Genomic DNA, 20,415 nt, shown 5'->3' with positions numbered 1-20,415 from the left:
TTCAATTAAATCTCCTTAAATCTCAATCCATATGCTCTTAAGCAAAATCCCTACCGATAGAAGAAATCCTTATATGTGTATATATACACGTATATGGAGCCAAAATTTATCTTCTTCTGCCAACAAAAGTTAAATATGTAACTTACTACTATTTTTGGTTTTTAATAAAATACATATTTAATTAATTTCAATAGGTTAAGAAAATTAAATAAATTAGCTAATTATAATAAATGTAATTTGATATTTCTTAACCACATGTGTAACATTGAATTATATATTAATTTATAAATTGGTAAATTAATTTGAATTTTTAAAAAAAATAAATTCGAGAAAGACAATAAGTTAATAATATTTTATATTTAAAATTAAATGTAACATTCTAATTCTTATATTAAGAAATGAATTAATTGAAGGAGTATTTACTGTAGAGGAATTTTGTTTATCAGGAGGATAAAGTTCTCCCTAACCTACGCGATAAGATAATTGTGGCCATCCTACAATCTCCTAAAAATCATGGAATCACTGAGGTGACGGTGGCTTGATGGGATGCTCCTTGTGACTCCATTAATTAAATAACCCGAAAAATAAGGGATATTATGAAATTTTATGCAGAAAAAAATGAATATATAGGTAAAATATTTATTTATATCTTTAATATTTGTAATGACAGGCTTTTATAATAATAGTCTCATATTAGCTCAAAAGAAAAATTATCATATTGTAAGAAAAAACCAAATCACGTAGGCAAACATAAGGGTACGTTGTGTTCCCGGGCTCTTACTTCGGATCAAATGGATTTAACTACACATGACCGGAGATGAGGCCAAATCAAATGAATGAAGAAAAAATATGCTGGAACTGGTAATTAGGATTCCTTTGCATGTCATATTATTCATATATTCAACTTAAAGACTCAATTTTTTTTGTTAGACATTAATTTAAATATCACTTTCTCTCTATCAAAGACACAAAAAAATCCTTATTTACAAATGATATCTAGACAAAATCAAAGTCCTATGTAATAGGAAAAACCCGGATGTACGCCGACCTTAGTCCAAATGGCAAGCGCCAAGTCACCCTCTATGTCCACGCGCTGACTCACAAAACTCGCCACCCCCCTCTCTCTTCCTCTCCCTCGCCTCTTTGTTCATCATAACTTTTATATATCCAACCTTTCACCTCTGCTTCTTCAATGTCACTAGCTAAATCATCAAGAAGTTCATTTTGATATCTGTAATATTCAGTCATTGGGTAACTAGTCCATATCCATGTTGATGCTCACTCTAAAAGGAGGGTCAAGGCCTCCATGGGTTGGTCTTGGAGCTGCGGTTTGGGTTCAAATCGCAGCAGGAAATGCGTATGCTTTTCCTCTCTATTCTCACTCGCTTAAATCCGTTCTGGGTTTTAATCAGCGTCAGGTTACTTTGCTTGGTGTTGCTAACGACTTTGGTGAGAATGTTGGCTTGCTTCCTGGAATTGCCTCCAACAGGTTCCCACCGTGGCTTATTCTTTTGATCGGTGCTTTGGCCTCCTTCTTTGGTTATGGTGTTCTGTGGCTTGCTGTTAGTAAGACTGTGGAGTCACTTCCTTACTGGTTGGTAAGTTCTCTGTTGCTTTTTGGCGCACCCTTGCAGTTGTTTGATTTGATGATGAACTGTTTTATTTAATGTCCCCCTTTTTGTGATTTTGATTCGTCGAAAACATCCGTTTATGTGATCTGATTTTTTTTTCTAATTATAATGATGAAGCATTGAAGATATTGCATTTATTTGCATCAGATTGCAAGCGAATGAATGAACTGCACTAGTTTAAATATATGTTTCCACCGATGTGAATTCTCACTGGGTATTTCTAATTGATCAATTTTAATTAAATTTGCATTGGATCACTGAATTTAAGTTGATCACTTGTTGGTTGAAGTTATTTGCTTGATAGTCTTTAATTTACGCATGTCTTCACTAATATGCAGAAAAAAGTTCTGTAAAAAGTCTAAGAAAATCTCTTTATAACTTAATCATGGTTTCATTTTCCGGCTTAAAGCTTTTGAGTAGAAGATGTCACTGTCACTCCTTGTATGATTAAATGGTCTGGAGGTTGATCATAAGCTTTTTAAGTCAAAATGATTCTTCTTAATACGAATTTATTGCAGTTTCAGCGTTGTTTCAGGAATGCATTACAAACTTGATTGATTTTTGTGATGTTTCGCAGCTATGGATTGCCCTCTCTATTGCCACTAACAGTAATGCATGGTTAGGCACTGCTGTTCTTGTGACCAACATGAGAAACTTCCCTGTGAGTAGAGGCACAGTTGCTGGAATTCTCAAAGGTTATGGGGGTATCAGTGCCGCAGTTTTTACCGAAATTTACAGCATAGTGCTTCAGAACTCTTCTTCTCAGTTCCTCTTGTTCCTCGCCATTGGTATTCCTGCCTTATGCTTCAGCATTATGTTTCTCATCAGGCCTTGTACTCCAGCTACGGGTGATGATTCTGCAGAACATGGTCATTTCGCTTTCGTCCAATGCTCTAGTGTGGTCTTGGGTTTATATCTTATTGCAACTGCTGCATTTAGTAATGTTCTGCCCTTAGGCGGTATATCTTCCTATATTTTAATTGCCGTGATGATTCTCCTTATCATGGCTCCCCTAGCAATACCTGTAAAGATGACATTGTTTCCTAGGAAATGCAGCAAACCAGAAAGATCTAATCCGCAAGTTGGATCATCAGAATGCCTAGTTCAACAAGGCAAGGATGAAAAAACAGAACCCCTCTTGCCATCTTCAACTTCAGCAACCCCTGGGAGCTTTTATGACACTGACGAGTCATCTGAAGTGGCTGTGCTTCTTGCTGAGGGTGAAGGAGCAGTGAAGAAGAAGAGAAGGCCCAAGCGAGGGGAAGATTTCACATTCATGGAGGCTGTTATAAAGGCTGATTTTTGGCTCCTGTTCTTTGTTTTCTTTGTTGGGGTTGGTTCTGGTGTTACTGTTCTCAACAATCTCGCACAAATAGGCATTGCACAAGGTGTGGAAGATACCACAATCTTATTGTCAATTTTCAGCTTCTGCAATTTTGTGGGTCGCCTCAGTGGAGGAGTTGTTTCAGAACACTTTGTGAGGTCAGTCACATCTATGCCTGTTAAGTAAATTTAACAATTATTTTCAAGCTCATATCAGTAACACAGTGTGAGGTTTCAACATGTACTTGAGCTGTTCAAAAACCTCCTGATATCTGTACAAGTCATTGTGTCCTTAGAACATTACAATCACAAGACCGAGTAAATTATCACTTCTGTGATCAAACACATCAAGTTTATATATGAATAAACTTTTCATGTTCAAATGAACCTGGTAATGAATGATCTTTGTGCCATATAAATCAGCTTCTAAACCCACAATGCCTGGGGGCAGGGGAGTTGGTTGTAAGTTCGCAGAACTTCTTAGTCTGTTGTGAAGTTGCATCGTGTCAGTGTTTCCTCATTTAATTGTTTTATCTAATTTTAACCATTTACCACAAAGGGTGTCTACTTAGGTGGCAAATAGAGAAGAGATTTCTCTTCATTAAGTCAGATTCTATTAGGAGTAATAAAAGAACAAAATTTCAATTTTACTAGGCTAACATGGGGGAGTGACCATAAACTTGTTATAGCCATTCTGATTATATCCTATTTTGTCGATACAGGACGAAAACGATCCCCCGGACATTTTGGATGACATGCACACAGATAATCATGACCATCTCATATCTAATCTTTGCATATGCTGTAAAAGGTACTCTTTTCTTTGCAGTTGCATTACTTGGCATCTGCTATGGCGTGCAATTTTCCACTATGATCCCCACGGTCTCAGAGCTTTTCGGGTTGAAGAACTTTGGTGTGCTCTACAACTTCATGTCATTAGGAAACCCTCTTGGTGCATTCCTTTTCTCAGCTCTGCTAGCAGGGCAAGTATATGACAAGGAGGCTGCAAGGCAGCACCATGGTCTAGACTTGCTTGATTCAGGAGCCTCCTGCTTGGGACCAAATTGCTTCAGACCAACCTTCTTTGTTTTGGCTGCTGTTTCTGTTCTTGGCTCCATCTTGAGCATCATCCTTAGTTTCAGGATAAAACCAGTTTACCATATGCTTTATTCTGGTGGTTCTTTCAGGCTGCCTCAAACCACAGTTCACTAAAGTAATTGAGACACGTCACCCAAAAAAATAAAAATAAATAAATAAAGTAATTGAGACACAGGTTCAGCATTGGATCAATCAGAGCAATCTACAATTCCTTCAAGAACTGTGCTTCCTGCTCTGCCACTTCAGCCTTATACACACATATAAATCTGGGTTTTGAGTTTTGTTCTGGGAAAATGGTTGTTTTAGTATGCATCTTATGCTAAAAGATGGTCCTCAGAGGGGAATGGATGTGATATGCAGACTTGAGGAGTTTTAACTACCAGTTACTTGGGATATTTAATATATTTATTCAGCCTAATGATACAATCACTGAGCTTTGGACATTTTCGTTGTAACAGTTGAGATTTTAGGCCTTTGCGCAATAAATCTGAGTGTATACGGATTTGATGCTGTACAGAGTCTTTTGGTGGTCAAAATACATGAGATATGACTATTACTCTCTGGAAACTTAAAAGGAAAGTGCAGAATAGAGAAGACAAAATAAAGCATTTGTCCATGTTAGACTCTTTCGGTGCTAGTTATTGTTAAAGTTGCTTTAAAAGAAAAGCTGTCAGCTTTGTCTCTCGTCAAGGGCACACAAAGTAGTCTTTAGATGGCTGATGAAACTTAGATGTCTGAAGTTTTTTACTTTTAGAAAAAAGAAGGAAAGAAATAAAGAAATAATCAGATAATGACCTATGTGAAACCTTTTCCCTCTTTCTGGAGGAAATACCAAGGAAACAGTTAGGTTCCTCCCATTAATGAGTACCTAACGAGCCAGTCACCAACCATAAAAAATACACCTAAAAACATTTTAACTGATACAAATTGACTTTTTCTGAATCGAACCAACCGTTCTCAGCGCGGCCCGCCTCAACTGAAAAGATGTTTTTGACATTTTATATGTACAAGTGAACAGAATAAGCAAGAGAGAGATATGAACCAATACAAAATAACCACGTAATTTCATATCCTCCCAGTAATAATCATCACTGCCGCTTACTTCTGCTACTTCTCCGTTGCTCTGACCCTGTAGACGCATCTTGAAAAGAGGAACTGTCTCTCTCTTCTTGTTTTTTAACAAAAATTTGACTTTTCTCTGAGAAAGTGGGCAACAAACAATCATGTTGGTTTCAAATCCTGGAACAAGGTAGGCCACAGTGTGTGATCATCCTCATCAAAATCGAAATCACTTTTGGTTTTGTTCAAGTAGGGACTGAAACTCAATGGGCTTCCAGGTCTGGCATCTGAAGGCCTGCTCATCCTTGGGCTCTTGCAGTCCATCATCACCAATCTTGGGTCCAGAGGCCCAGAAGATCTTGGGCTTTTAACCGAGCCCATCATCGGCTTGCCGCTCACTAATGGGCTCCGATTTGGGTACAGTAGTCTCTCCTGCTTCTTCCCATCAAGAGGCCCAGAAAGCCTCAACACTTTGTTTGTACTCACCGCCTTCTCGTTCATCATCATCCTTCCATCTAGAGGCCCAGACAAAGCTACCCTTCTCGTTCTATTCATGGCGGGCAGGGGCTTGTTGATGTTGTTGTTCTCCTTCTGAAACTCCTCGCTTCCATATTGCTTTCTCTCCATGGCGCCTCGCCATTTCTCCTGGTAGTACCAATGGGGTTCTGGGCTGGGTGAATCCTTCTGATCTGAAGGAGGATCTTGTTCTCGGAAAAGCACAAACTTTCTGAGGCATTTTCTCATGTAGTTCTTGATGACCCCGGAGATCTTCTTGGGACGATGAAGGCGTCCATAGTCGTGGTGGGCCAGCTTGAGGATCTCGAGACGGTGCTTGGCGATGGAGATGCCCATGCTCTGGAGGAACTCATGGTTGAAGAAGGAAGCGTCTTCGAGCTGGAGCTGGTTGCGGGCGAAGGTGACGCCATAGTCGTAGATGAGAGAAGGTTCGAGGTTGGTTCTGGAGAGCCAAGAGAACCAGTCCATGGGAGGTTGTGGTGGGGTAGGGTGGAGGGGGTGGATGAGGGTGAGAGATGAGGAAGAAGGAGGCATAGTGAAAGGGGTTATATAAGGACAATGAGGATAAGGAGATAGAGAGATGAATGGATGGATGGGGAATTCAGAGAGGAAAGGGAACTGGAGGGCATAAATGAGGATGAGGATGGGTAAATGCGGGGGATATTTATGCAGCAAAATGAAGCTGAAGGGGGAGGTCTTGTCAGGTAAAAAAAGAAGAAGAAGGAGGAGGAGGTTGTGTTTTAATGGAGGTTTGGAGGGTAGTTGAGGTTGAAAGTGACAGGGGAACATGATATTGTGTGCCAATATATTTGACATTTTTGGCTTCTGGCCTTTGTTTTTACGGAAAATCCTATCATATCATTCTTCATACGCGCTTTCCTATGAATAACTGATATGTGTGGCTACTGAAAAATTTAAAAGAATAAAATGGTGTGGTCAAGAGTCAATAAGACTAATGGCCCCAGCACTAAACGATGATTAAATAATGTATACTTTAGAGAAGAACTTTGGTGGAACAAGAGGCCTGTTTCTCCGATCACGGGTCTGGCCAACAAAAGAGAGGAGGGAAGACAAGGGGCAAGATTTTAAGATTATTGTACGAAGTATACAATAATCTTAAAGTGTTCTTGTATATTAAAACCAACTTTAAGTTGATCTAACACGTATGAGGGGTTTAAATCTTAGTCTTTATATATCTAGCATTCAATACGTCATTCTGTTATTGGTGAAATCAGCTCCTTGTGTCTTGTCCAAAAAATAATGTTCTAATTCAAATCTTCGTAGAACATGGACTCCTAATTTATCCTTAAAATCTCGCCCCTTAAATTCCACGGTTTGGGTTAATTAAGAGAAATACAAGGAGCGAGACCTTGCCCACAATATGGAGTTTAATCAAATCAAAAATACAAAATAATCCTTCGCAATCTGCATTGAACATAAGTTCCCTTAGCTTGTATTTCATCACCACCAATCTGTCCCTATGAAGACGTTGTCTTATATCATCAATGATGTTATAGTGGTGTTAATAGCATTGTAACATAGTACTAATATAAAAACATCTTGATAAGTGATGTTGTGGGATCTATTCTGCTTGTACGATGTTTGGATACTTTTAAAAACACTTTTAAAAGTAATTTTATACAAGTCAAGACAAAACTTTTTTTGTATAGTTATTTTGTACGCTGTAAAATTACTTTTAAAATTATGATTTGTTGGGTAATCTTACGGAGATAGTACCTATTTGTAATATTAAGAAACAAAAAGTCATTATGGTCAGCATGGGAAAGTGTCATTTTCGCAGAGGGCAAAGGGAAGAGGGCGGGGGTGTTGAGGATGGTCCACAAGCATGTGACACAGTGCGTAAGACAAAGGGACCATTAACAAATAACAACGGAAAGTAGTTATTGCAAATCAATTTGGTAACCTACTTCCCCCCCGATTTGCTACTACCTGTCTCTGGGCAACCATTTCCACTAATCTCCCACTCTTGAATTGTTCAACCCTCCCCCACTTGGATTCTCATATCTTATACAGTTTCTTAATAACCCTAATTTTGTCCCAAAACAAGTTTTATATATTACCATTTACTATTTCACTCATTTTAAAAACCATGATATATATATATGTCATTTCACTTATAGTAGAATAGAAGAGATCAATCAATCCTCTATATATATAGTCATTTTTTCATTGCAGTGTACAATCTTCCTCTATACTCCTTTGATCATTTTTTCAAGATCTTGTTAACTACTTTCACGACATTAAGAAAATTAATTTAATATACAAAAATCGTCACAATTTTTTAAAATGATCCCTCTTTCAATTAAAATAGGTCATTTTGAAGGGAACAACGAGTGCAAAAAGCTTTTTTTTTTTAAAGCTAAGAGTAAAAGAAGTAAGTTCGGACGCGGTATTTTTGTTTTTTCGGCTCTATCCACCAATCCAAATTGATCCAAGCATGGACCTGAGTAGTAATTGTGTAGGAAATTAAGGTAGTGTTTGTGGTGCGGGAGCATCCATATAGAAGACGCAATAAGAGCCACAAAAATTTCAAAGAAACACGATAAAGTAAATTGGGAGGCATAAAGATTAAAGGGTAAGTAACACTGTAACTGTGATGGCCAAAAAAAAAAAAGTAACTCTGTAACTATGAGAAGAGGTAGGAATCAGTGTAAAATATCTTTTTCCGGGGGGGGGGGGACACTATATATACATATATATATAAATATATATAGTGAAATAAATGAGAAGAACAAATGAAGGGTAAACTGCATTGAATTCCAAGGCCTGCAAAATTCTGCTTTTTCAAACTTACTGCTTGCTCCAATTAATTGATAGGTATAAAGATGGAAATAAAAAAAAACCGGTGAGCCACCTATAGAAATCATGTTATACTAACTATATGTTCAATGTTTTATGTAACTAATTTGAAAAGATTAAGAAAATTAATTAAGTTGTTTAATTGTAAAAAATGTGCTTTGATTTCCCTAAACTACACCCTCTAATTGTGTGCATTGAAATAACCCTTTGATAGGAACCCCGTACTATTAATAGGGATATTTTTAAAGAACAAAGCTATTAATTTGGGTAGACAACTTATATTGATGTCTTATATATGGACCAAATCTAACCTTCTAATTAGTTTTTATGTTAAAAATCAGAGGTAGTATAATATTATGGTAGATGCTTGCAATGAATGTGTTCATTCAAAAGGTGTGTGTGTTCTGTGTTGCATCGGTCTCTGCTGAATGGATGTGAATAAAACTGTGATAGTAAGTCAATAGTTTCATCAGTTCATGTACATCTTTCACTTCATGCAATATAAATTATCTACCATGCTTTTAACAATTAGGCAAAAGTTTTTTTTCTTTTTCTTTTTCTTTTTTTGTTTTCCTTTAAAACTTTAGATTATTCTTAATTTGTGCAAATTTCGTGTGTTTACATACATACATATATATATATATAGAGACATTTTCAGTGTTTGTAAACTCATCTCTGTGAGTAAATGACATGCAATTATGGGATTAAAAAAAAGCATACTATTGAATGTGTCTCTCCCGCTATCTTTTTTCCTTCTCTTTTCCCCCCTCTTGGTTTGGTTTTAACTTTTATATCTATCAATTATAATGCTAATTGATAATAAAGGATTGTTTTTGTTTAGTTGGAAGACATCTGCCCCACTCTTTTATTTGTATGATCTTAAATGGAACAGCTAATTGAGGAGTTTATTTTAATCCTAAATGTAAGATTTCATCAACTTTATTTACTAAATTTATATACATTTTTTATATATATAACTAATTTAACTAAATTTTTTAATCTCTGTAAATTAGTTATACGCATCTTATATTTAAAATTGGTGGGAATATATACAAACCTTACCTAAATTTTGTGGAACATACATACCTTACAACTACTTTTCACTCATGCCCGAAGCCCAATGTCTAGTTTACGAGTGTGTCAACAAGTTGAATAGTAAATACATCAATCAATACCTTAAATATCGCACCCAATTGAAGAGTTAATGTAAGTCTTATTTAACATGTTCATCAATTTTTTTTTCAGATTAATCCTATTGATATTCTATCAATAATGACCTGGTATTTTGTGTTGGCTGAGTTCCAAATCGAGGGCATTGTGATGTGTTGATGCGAAGAAAGTAAGCGAGTTTAATTTCATCCGAAACTGGTTGGTATTTTGTTTTTCTCACGCCTCTTTATGAGGGATCTTGTAAAGCCTGCAATGATTATAATGTAGCGCACACAATCCTGGGAATAATAAGTAGAGCTATGAAGTACATCTGAACGTGTGATCAGTGGTGGTTGAATGATACCGATTCGAGTGAGCATATAATGTGCAATAATATAACAATGTCATTTGATTTCTTCTTTACAATTAATTCATCAATAATTGTGTTGCTTTTTGTATCAAAATATCTTGGTTACTGAGTTCAAAGTGATGAGTCAGTGACGACAAGCGAATTCACAGACCATTTCATCTCATATTATTTTATTTTATTTTTTTCTTCAAAAGATGAAAAATATAGCTGTTAGAGCTAGCAAATATATGCGAGAACAAATACATGAATCATAACCCACGTGAAAGAAACAAATGGAACCTCTTTCTTTCTTTCTTTTTTTCCTCCTTTGAAAGTTCTTGAATGAACTTAGCCCAAGTTCAAAAGTAAAGGGATTGGATTAGGTCTTAATAAGGGGAAGTTTTCACTGCTTAAGCATGATATCTCGAATTTGAGTACATGTGTTTCTGAAAAAACATACTAATTTTGATCTTTTTTTATAAGAGTTAATTGACTAATTTGAGTAAATTAAAAAAATTAGTTAAATTAGTTATTTGTAATAAATATGTGTCGTCTTTTCTAAAATATCCTTACAAATCAAGTGTATTGGTTAGAACTACTATTATTACAAGGACTACCTTAAAAAAAAAAGATAAATATGAGAGACAAAGTGAATTAAAGTCTTATATTTATATTTAGGACCAAAATAAAAGTCAAATGAGTTCTTATATTAAAAACTGGAAGTAGCATTTAAAAGAGTTACTTGTAATTGAACTTGACAATACTCAATCTTACCAGGTGAGATAACTGTATAAATATATATATATATATATATATATATATATAAAGGTAAAAGGATTGGATCATTGAAAGACTGCGATAACATGGTTTGATTCGGTTATTCAATTCGGAGAATCGCAACGTGGTTCTAAGGAAGAGATATAATTATCAAAATTTTAATAACAAGTAAACAGTTGTCATTTGTAACAATAAGATTTATCATTATAAGATATTCTGAGATGTTTTAGTAATTCTTTTTCTTAGGATCTCATAGACATAGTAGTTCTCCTATTCCATTCGGTTCATAGGCCCAAAGTTAGGCCCATTAGACTTGATTTTACAAGCTTTATTCTGCTTTTCCCCGTTGCTACATCAGACCGAGGAAAAGAAGCTGAACAAAGGAAGCATTAAACAGAGCAGAATAAATGTGCAAAGTGAAATAAAATAACCATGAAGTACTAAACGCAAGCATTAAATCCCAGTATCCAAATGAAATCAGAAAGAACCATCCGATCGAAATACAGTATGCATTAACCATCAAATACATGCATATTGAAATAGAGAATGAAGGGGAATTAAAAAGAAAAGAATATTTCGGTTTATTTGATCTATTTTATTCTAATCCAGGCCGACTGAACCAAAAAGATCAAAATTTCCTGAACCAAACCGGATAACTTAATATAACAAACCAAATAAGTTCAATTTGATTGAGTTTGATCTTCAGTTTCAGTTTGGTTTTGCTCGCTTCTTTAAACAAGGAAGCAAATGTGACATTAATCTTGTTTAGTTAAGCTCAAATAGATGCTTAAAAAAAGAAGTTGATGATCAGGACTATACAACCAAATTACTCCTCCGGTCCTAATTATAAGACCCAATTGACTTATTTGAGGAGATTAAGGAAGTAAGTTAAGTTGGTTATTTATAATAAATAAGTGTTGTCATTCCTAAAATATCCTTGCTAATTAAGTATATTGGCTAAAACTATCATTATTAGAAGGATTATTTTGGAAAAAAATGCATAAATATAAGAGACAAAATGAATTGGGTCTTATAATTAGGACCAAATAAAAAGTCAAATTGGGTCTTATAATAAGGATCGGAGGAGTAATACCTTTAGCTGATATTCCTAGGACTATTGGGCCCTACGAACACCAATTAGATTGCACTAGTTTGATGTGCTTATTCGATTTTGATATCTGTGTGTAAGTGGAAGAGAGAAAAACTTACAGACGATTATTATGTTATCCAATATATATATATATATAGAGAGAGAGAGAGAGAGAGAGAAGATAAGAAGATAAAATGAACATCAACTTTCCATTTTTGGGTGTGAGGCTCTCGTAACCATAAATTGCCAACGAACTCTTTATAGTACAATGTCTGATCCCTACATGTTTTCTGCTCCATCCATATTGGATCTTACTTCTATGTCTTATTAATCTGTCTGTCTCTCTTCTTTTTCTTGTTCCTTAAAGCCACCAATCCTGTCTTTTGAGTCTTCATCTCTGTGTTTTGTTTTTTGATATCTTAAAAGTTTTAGAATCTCAAGCCGACATTAGCATGTTTTCTTGGACGTCCCTCACAAGATTTCGGCATTCTTTTCATCGAGTCCTTTCTATTCGACCTTCTACTGGTGTTAGGATCTTTTCCGGCCAATCACAACCCTCCACATTGTCATCGTCAACCTTAACCTCCACCACCACCTCCGCCGGAGGATTAAAAAATGGTGATAAAACGGACTTTGATAAGTTTGTAACGTCGGTTTCGGGACTTGCGGTGGTTGGCTCTGCCTTAGGGTTTTGGTATTTTTATAATTCTTTGGGTGAGGATTCTGTTCAGGCATTCGCTGATTATGCAAGGGATGAGAATCAGCTTCAGCAACAGTATGAACCTCAGGCAAAATCCTCCTTCCTCTTCAATGGTATAATATGCTCACATATATATGATTTTCTTTTTAATCTCACATTCTGATGTTTAATGTAAGAATGTAAAAAATTTGAATTTAATAAAATCTTGAGATAAAATTTATTTCCCTAATTATTGTAATTTCTAAGATCAGAAGAAATTGCATTTTTTGAGATCACTCAGACAAGGATATATGTATGTGTGTAAAATAGTCTCAATTGAAGCACAATATCACAAGCTCAAAAGGAAGAAAAATAAAAGAGGAGAAATTGCAATAAAAGACTGTGAAAATTGCAAAACCTCAAATTAGGAATCATGACAACACTTTAACTGGTTTTAACAAGAACTGATTTGCAAATAACAACAATTTTTTGTGAGAATTCCTAATGTGGGATTTTGCAATATCCAGAGTCTTTTTTTTTGCAATTTTCCCAAAAAGAAAATCTGAATATTATAGAGTGAAGGGAATAAATTCTGAACATGAAGATATTTGCAGGAATTGCTCGAGTTGCAAAATATTTTTTTTATTAATTTATATGCATTATATATATATATATATATATATATATAACTACTCATATTTCTAGTGTGTTTTTATTTTTGTTGGCTCCAGAAAGCTTTAGGAGAAGAGTATTTTTCAAATACGAAAAACGGATTCGCTTGCAAAGCCCCCCTGAAAAGGTAATCAATCTTATTAATGGATGCTGGACACAAATTAATAAAAGCAGTCATATTAATTAATTTAGAATTTCCTTCTTTAGACTCAATTTATCTCACACATGTTAAATACTACCTCCGGTCCTTAATATAAGACCCCGTTTGACTTTTTATTTAGTCCTAATTATAAGACCCCAATCCATTTTGTCTCTTATATTTATGCATGTTTTTTCAAAATAATCCTTCTAATAATAATAGTTCTAGCCGATATACTTAATTAGCAAGGATATTTTAGGAATGACAACACTTATTTATTACAAATAACTAACTTAACTTACTTCCTTAATCTCCTCAAATAAGTCAACTGGGTCTTATAATTAGGACCGAAGGTAGTACTAGTTAATGATTTTGATAGTGGCTGCCATTGCTGATTGTGGTATATCAATAAAAAAAACATTGTCAATACAGCATGAAAGTTTATTTTCAAAAAAAAAAAAACTATACCTCAAATCGAATATAAACATATTAGATATATTAAATAATTCACTTTTATCCCAAAAAAATTCATTTTTTATCAATATTAGCATTATTTTTTTAAAATAAAAAAATGAGTGAATAATAAATCTACAGTAAAATCTTTTCTAAAATATTATAATAAAAATTACTATAAGAAAAAACTGCTCTAGGATTCTGTCAAAGTGCAAAATCCTCTAGGTAGAGACGGGGGCAAGAAACGCATGGAGAGTATGGCAACTGGAGAAGAAACAAGTTTGCTTACGTATCCATAACACATGCCACGTCAGAGAAGTCATATTCTGATAAAAATTTGAGAGTTTGCTGAAGTAGTTTCAGTGATTATGAGGTTACCATGTATGTTCACAAGCGCAGGTTTTTGAGTACTTTGCATCAGTGAGAACAGCAGGAAGCCGTGAGGCATTTATGACACCGGCGGATTTGATGCGAGCGGTTGTGCCGGTGTTTCCGCCATCAGGATCATCTCGTGTGAGAGAAGGTTATCTCCCAGGAGAGAAGCATCCTGGTGAACTCAGTTGTCCTCCTTCTCAGTTCTTCATGCTTTTTGACACTAACAATGATGGTCTCATTTCTTTTCCAGAGTGAGTCTCCCTTCTTCCTTGTTTCTTTCTCCCTTTTTTAACCTGCTCATCACATTATACTCTCAAGTGTCTAGCTCCATGTGGAACAAACACCGTACATAATATGACTCATAGTTCAATCCTTGATGAGTTCAGAGCTGAAGTGCTGACCTGTTTTCCCATCACGCCAGGTACATCTTCTTTGTTACTCTCCTGAGCATCCCAGAGTCTGGCTTTCAAGTGGCATTTAAAATGTTTGATCTTGACAATAACGGGTAGGTCTAAATCTTCCTCCTTCAGAGAAAGGAAATCCAATAAAAGCTTTAGTTTTCTGTTTCAATCTGCACGTCTGCATTGAGCTTCAGCATATTGTACCCTCACTATGCATCTACATTATTCATACACATGGCGATATATTAAGAAACAGATACAGAGAGTGATTTGTACGTTATTTGAGGAGTCAGATAGTGTTGAATAGTCACTTGGTCTATCCATATATGATGATGAGAAAACCCAATTTAATTATGAGTGTCTTCCCAATTACGTTTGAACAACGGGAATTCTCGAGTTTCATATAAACATCCTTCTTTCGGTAACATCGCCTCACTTTCTTCAAGTAGTTAAACTATTAACTGAAGCATACTTTTATGCATAAGTTCACATAACAACAATTAAAATTGAGTTGTGTTATACGCTAAAGATTCAACTTCCACTGCTATTTATTGAGAAAGGTAAAAGAAAGAGAGAATACTCTTTCTACTCTGCCTATAAACAAATGTGTTTTAATAAAAATTATAAGAGAGTTTTCATGGCACTAAGTTACAAAACCATTAGTGTCTATAGACAAATGCTAAAAGGGTAGCAGAAATACATCAAGAATGTTTGGTGATTCAGTTTTTCATGAATTTGTAATTGGGTGAATGTATAAATCTTGCGCACGCAGGCACATAGACAAGCAAGAACTCAACAAAGTGATGACCTTGATGCGAAGCCAGCACAGACAAGGGGATGTAACTGTTGTAGAAGATGGGGGTCTCTTCCAGTATTTTTTTGGCAAAGACGGAAAGGATTGTTTAAATATTGAGAAATTTGGCCAATTCTTGAGAGACCTACATGATGAGGTATGCGTAGGATCAAACTATACAAGATATCAGTGCATGCCAAAGGGTTGTCTTGGGGGAATATCAAAGAGAGGGTGTTTTTACCTTTGTACATACGCTCCCTTGTAATTTCCAACCTTCATGTCATGAGATGAATAACTCTGGTTCCATCAGTATCACTGCAATGTGATAATGTGACTTGCAGATATTGCGGTTAGAGTTCTCCCATTATGACTACAACGAAAGAGGAAGCATTTCAGCCAGAGATTTCGGGCTCTCCTTGGTTGCATCTGCTGACATCAATCACATAAACAAGCTGCTGGATCTAGTTGATGAATTGGACAATGACTCACACCTCAGGGACATAAGAATTACATTTGAGGAATTCCAAGCCTTTGCAGAATTGCGCAAGAAGCTGCAGTCCTTCTCTTTGGCCTTGTTCAGCTATGGGAAAATAAATGGGACCTTGACCAAAACTGATTTCCAGAGGGCAGCATCTCAAGTACTTACTTATCCGTTCCTGTGCCATCAAATATAGCTAACATTAAGTTAATCCTGAAAACAGATATCAGAAGTGGGTTCTATTGATAAGTATTCCGGATATTCCTGAATTTTCTTTTGTTTCTCTACTTTTGATTACGATGCATATAAATGTTCTCCTTCCCTCCTCAAAACTTTCCAAATATGTAATGGCTATCCATAACTCCAAACAACATATATTTTTGGCGATTTCTGACTATGATATAAATGCAGGTATGTGGGGTGACAATTACAGATAATGTGGTGGACATTATATTTCATGTGTTTGATGCAAACCGAGATGGAGATTTAAGTGCAGACGAGTTCATCAGGGTCATTCAAAAGAGACAGAGTAATTCATCACGTCTAGGTTGCAGGAGTATGCTGTCTTGCTTGTTCAATTGTGCAAGTAACTGTTCCTCAGCTAAGCTTCAATTTTGAGTTATAAATATTACAATTTGAAGAACCCTGAAGTCAACATAAATATCCATCATTATCACTCTCACAAGCCACAAGCCATCTCGAGTCTCTTCTCGTAATGAATTGCAGTATCATGTGTATTTAGTCTAGTTGAAGATTCATCTACGGTAGAGAAGGGGAGATCCTCTAATCAAGAAATGTGCAGTCATCTTGTTCCTTTTGTGAGGTAACAAGTTTTATTTTCCTTTTTCTTTTTTTCCCCTTCTTCTTTTGGGAGAAGCCTTCATGTTTTTATTTGGATGTAAATGCCTGCTTCTCTAAATCTCCTCGTTTCTTGGGATATTTTATGGGCCAATCAAACGGATAGCTTACTCAATGTTAATGTTGTTTACACGAACCAAGTTTAGTTATCTCTCCTAAGCAGAAGTAATGGATAGGTTAAAATGCAATAAAAAATTATATCTAAGCCCGCAATTTATGAAATGATGGTCGCAGATGGTCTACAAATGATGAACTAGATTTGGCCTAAGTCATTCAGTCCAAGAAAAGAAGCTATGTTTCAGAGATGGAACCAGCTGTTATTTGGTTTTATCTCCTTGCACACAATTATCGGTAGATATAGAAGAAAGGCTGTCTGAATTCAGTTTCACAAAAAGGCCAAGTACATTTGATTTCATCAAAAACTAGCTTGGCCAAATTCCAGTAACAAGAAGCAATGATTAATTCTAAAGAATCAATACGATATTGTTTCATTGCTCCCTGAGTTGAGCATTCTCCTTTTGAAAGGTAACTTTACGGGAAATTCAGATGGGCAAACTCAGTTGAATTGTACCCAACCATCTCTCGCAAATTCTACTTGATATATCAAGGAAACAAATGAAGCCATTGTGTTATGGAAAAATGTAAATAATAAAAGTTAGTTAAGACCGTTATTATTATTAGCCGTTAGAGGGTAGATAGGATCAGAAGATTATAAATAGAAGCTCTTAGGACTGATTGTAATCAGACTGCTGTTGTTCGCAGTTAGTGTAAAGATTATATTCAGTTTTTCTCATCTCTCTCTCTATTTCGCTCTCTGAATCCCTCTTTCCCCGTTCTCTCTCTTTCTTTCTCGTTCTTTCTCTCACCTTTTCCGAAAATACCACGACACATTGCCTTCCAGATGTCTTCCGAAAAAATATAAAAGAATACTAAACATTATCGTACATTTCAAAAGAGATTAAACGATAATATCATACTGTCCAGTTTTGTTAACAAGTTGGACAATTTCAGAACCAGAATGACACTATCAAATCTCTATGGCATATCAGCACCACGGATATGACAAGATCCCGAGGGAAATGAACTTATGACCATACGTGATTCACAAACAAGTGACAGTGCCAATCCATCAATAATGTACATAGAAATAGAAATGCACCTCTGATTCCATAGCTATGTCATTCATCTTTCAATGTTTACTCGACTCATGTGCAAAGCAAGTGCATCTCTTATCCTCAGTGCACCTTCATCCACCACTCCTTCATAAACAGGAAGACCCTCTTCGTTTATATGTTCTACAAATTCTTCTGCCGCCGACTCGCCACGCTTAATCAGAAAATTGTGCAGTAAACAGCCAGTAACAATTACAAACGGCAAATACTCAACACACTCTTCTTTCCATTGCTTTGATAGAAGCTGCCACCTAGCTAGCAGTCTCCCAAATGCAGATCCTACCGAACCCATCGCCTGATCATGAGCAGAATTGAAGGCCCTTTCTACTGAGCTAAAACTATCTTCTTCATTCAGTCTGTTGTAAGGCGTTAAAAGCCATGGCAAAAGAGGAAAGCAAGAATCTCCCAAAATATACGGTGGGATCAAAGAACCATCGCTAAGCTTATACGAAGGTCCCTGTAACAATTCCGGGGATTCCTCTACCCCTGAATACAGCTTGCTCTGATACAAAATGGATTCGGGTTTCATGGTACTCGGCCAGCCAGCCGACACATCCAGGAACTTCCCTTCGTAATCCACCAATGCTTGAAACATCAGGCAACCATTTTTACCCAATAGCTCACCCTCAATCCTGAATCTCGCCAAGCCCAAAACCCCAAAACAATTTGGAAGTGATTTCCATCCAAAACCCACAGAAATCCTCTCCGAAGCAGTCCGAGCCTCAAACAGATGCCCCAAATTCTCATTGATTGCTTTACAAACAACATAAAACGCCCGACATGCAACAGAAGATTCGATCCCAAACCGCCTCGCCACTGCTTTGTAACTAGCTCCATGAGCCAGGCGAAACAGCGAGGCAGCTAAAGCATAATCGGGAGAAATTTTAGAGATCGCAGAGCCCAAAGAGGCGGAGAGAAGATTAAGAAGATGAGTAAACGAAAGTCTCGACATATGGAAGGCGTCGAACCACATGGAATCGTCGGCGGAAGCGGAAGAAAGAAAACGATGGAACCAGCATTGTGGTTGAGGCAGCAATGGAGAAGTCGGAGACAGAGAAAGAGGATCGGAGGATTTGGGAAGGAGAGAGAGTAATCTGGTGAGAGAGAGGGATGTGGAAGAAAGGAGGGATTCCAGAAGCAGAGTTTGTGAAGGAAGAAGGACAAGGTCGTTCTGTCGTAGAAAGGAACAGGCGGTAGAAGTCACAGAGGAAATCGTTGCCGCGAGCTTTTGGGGGTCGAGATAATTTGCAGAACCAGATTTATTAGCCTTACGTTTAGTGGCAGTTCTTCCGGTGGAGCTATTGCCGTTGTTGTTGCCCCCGCTGCCGCAGGCAGCCGTGCTCGGGCGTTGCTGATCGGAGTGCGCCATATTTGATTTTTGGGGCAGCGGACTGAATAATCGAGATCACAGTGACAGTGAAATGTCTCACTCAGCTTGGCTCTTTCTGGGTCGCCCCTTTTTCAAAAAATAAATAAATAAATAACACGATTTATATTTAGATGTAAAAATTAATATCCCAAGTCCCAACTAAGTCTCGCACATAAATCTTATATTTAAAGCCACTCAATTAAATGAGTTAAGTTGAAGGATAAATTAACAAGTTATGAATCTTATTTTGAAATTTGGTTACTACTCTGATATGCTACTCCTATTATTAATATAAAAGTTAATTAACTATTTTGAATAGATTAAAAAAATTAGCTAAGTTAGTTATTTCTAGTAAATAGGTCTTGTATTTTCTAAAATATCATTACTAATTATATGTATTAATTGAAACTACTATTGGATGAAACATTTAACATGTGTAACAACTACAAGGACTATTTTAAAAAAATAAATAAATATGATAGACAAAGTAGATAAGGATCTTATATTTAAAATCAAACTGCAAGTTAAATTAGCTCTCATGTTAAGGAGAAGAGATAATCATATAATTAGTGGTCTAATATTAACAGGCATTGCTATTAGTGAAAATAGTTACGAGGTTTTAAGTTTGAATCCATGTGAATAAAAAAAAACTCTGGAAGATATACTCTCAATAGGACATGCGTCCAATTGGGTGAGGAATATTTTTTTTTAAAAAATGAAGGAAGTTTATGTGAATGTACTTTGAATTTTAATTCTATTTAAGTCACTTGAAATTTTACTGATCTAAGGGCATTTTGTGAAACCATTTTATTATATATTCTTCTGACCTTATTTATAAAACAAAGAGAAAATATATTTTTTAGTCCTATTTATAGGATACTAAGAAAATTGTTTTATATATATGTATAATTTTACTCTTCATTTATTATTGTGTTGATTTTGTTTACATGAAGTATAATATATCTTAAATAAGGATAAAATTAAAAAATTGTAGAGTTTTAAATAAGATTTAATAAAGTTTAATATTTTTCTTGGTATATATGAAATATGTTAAAAGTGATTTATAAATAGGACAAAACAAGCACTCCCTTAATTATAGATTTCAAGACTTGGTCTTTGGATGTCATCCTCCCATAATTATATTTTCTTCCTCCAACAAAATGCGAGTTTGAAAGTGATAAGTATATGGTTGTGTTTATGCTTTTCTAGTTAAT

General features: G+C 35.8%; 4 protein-coding genes across 4 annotated transcripts; 2 read left to right on the top strand and 2 right to left on the bottom strand.

Annotated features, from left to right (window-relative positions):
* The first annotated feature begins 1,148 nt into the window (after positions 1-1,148).
* Positions 1,149-4,180, top strand: LOC114719448 (protein NUCLEAR FUSION DEFECTIVE 4-like). The gene is made up of 3 exons (XM_028904953.1): positions 1,149-1,598; positions 2,209-3,113; positions 3,677-4,180. Exons 1-3 carry the CDS (start codon positions 1,269-1,271, stop codon positions 4,164-4,166), a joined length of 1,725 nt encoding a protein of 574 aa, XP_028760786.1. The 5' UTR covers positions 1,149-1,268; the 3' UTR covers positions 4,167-4,180.
* Positions 4,181-4,820: 640 nt separating this feature from the next.
* On the bottom strand, positions 4,821-6,235 carry LOC114719434 (uncharacterized). Its single transcript, XM_028904938.1, has one exon. It carries the CDS (start codon positions 6,159-6,161, stop codon positions 5,274-5,276), a length of 888 nt encoding a protein of 295 aa, XP_028760771.1. The 5' UTR covers positions 6,162-6,235; the 3' UTR covers positions 4,821-5,273.
* A 6,029-nt stretch (positions 6,236-12,264) lies between these two features.
* Positions 12,265-16,461, top strand: LOC114719478 (calcium uptake protein, mitochondrial-like). The gene is made up of 7 exons (XM_028904990.1): positions 12,265-12,625; positions 13,223-13,290; positions 14,155-14,381; positions 14,552-14,635; positions 15,304-15,481; positions 15,666-15,962; positions 16,214-16,461. The coding sequence occupies exons 1-7, from the start codon at positions 12,265-12,267 to the stop codon at positions 16,418-16,420; spliced, it is 1,422 nt and encodes a 473-aa protein (XP_028760823.1). The 3' UTR covers positions 16,421-16,461.
* LOC114719400 (protein ALP1-like) lies at positions 15,883-19,205 on the bottom strand. The gene is made up of 2 exons (XM_028904873.1): positions 17,820-19,205; positions 15,883-15,980 (listed from the first exon to the last, which is right to left on the bottom strand). The coding sequence occupies exon 1, from the start codon at positions 19,199-19,201 to the stop codon at positions 17,843-17,845; it is 1,359 nt and encodes a 452-aa protein (XP_028760706.1). The 5' UTR covers positions 19,202-19,205; the 3' UTR covers positions 15,883-15,980; positions 17,820-17,842.
* Positions 19,206-20,415: the final 1,210 nt, after the last annotated feature.

This window comes from Neltuma alba, unplaced genomic scaffold (assembly GCF_004799145.2).
Source record: "Neltuma alba isolate B1F8T4 unplaced genomic scaffold, ASM479914v2 tig00011916_pilon, whole genome shotgun sequence".
NCBI lineage: Eukaryota > Viridiplantae > Streptophyta > Magnoliopsida > Fabales > Fabaceae > Neltuma > Neltuma alba.
Note: the sequence above shows the minus strand (reverse complement) of the source record. Positions and strands in the feature narration are given on the sequence as shown.

Coding starts and splice junctions, on each gene's coding strand:
- LOC114719448 (XM_028904953.1), top strand. CDS start 1,269: ATGTTGATGCTCACTCTAAAAGGAGGGTCAAGGCCTCCATGGGTTGGT. Junction 1,599..2,208: donor AGTCACTTCCTTACTGGTTG/GTAAGTTCTCTG, acceptor GATGTTTCGCAG/CTATGGATTGCCCTCTCTAT. Junction 3,114..3,676: donor GTTTCAGAACACTTTGTGAG/GTCAGTCACATC, acceptor TTGTCGATACAG/GACGAAAACGATCCCCCGGA.
- LOC114719434 (XM_028904938.1), bottom strand. CDS start 6,161: ATGCCTCCTTCTTCCTCATCTCTCACCCTCATCCACCCCCTCCACCCT.
- LOC114719478 (XM_028904990.1), top strand. CDS start 12,265: ATGTTTTCTTGGACGTCCCTCACAAGATTTCGGCATTCTTTTCATCGA. Junction 15,482..15,665: donor TGAGAGACCTACATGATGAG/GTATGCGTAGGA, acceptor TGTGACTTGCAG/ATATTGCGGTTAGAGTTCTC. Junction 15,963..16,213: donor TCCAGAGGGCAGCATCTCAA/GTACTTACTTAT, acceptor ATATAAATGCAG/GTATGTGGGGTGACAATTAC.
- LOC114719400 (XM_028904873.1), bottom strand. CDS start 19,201: ATGGCGCACTCCGATCAGCAACGCCCGAGCACGGCTGCCTGCGGCAGC.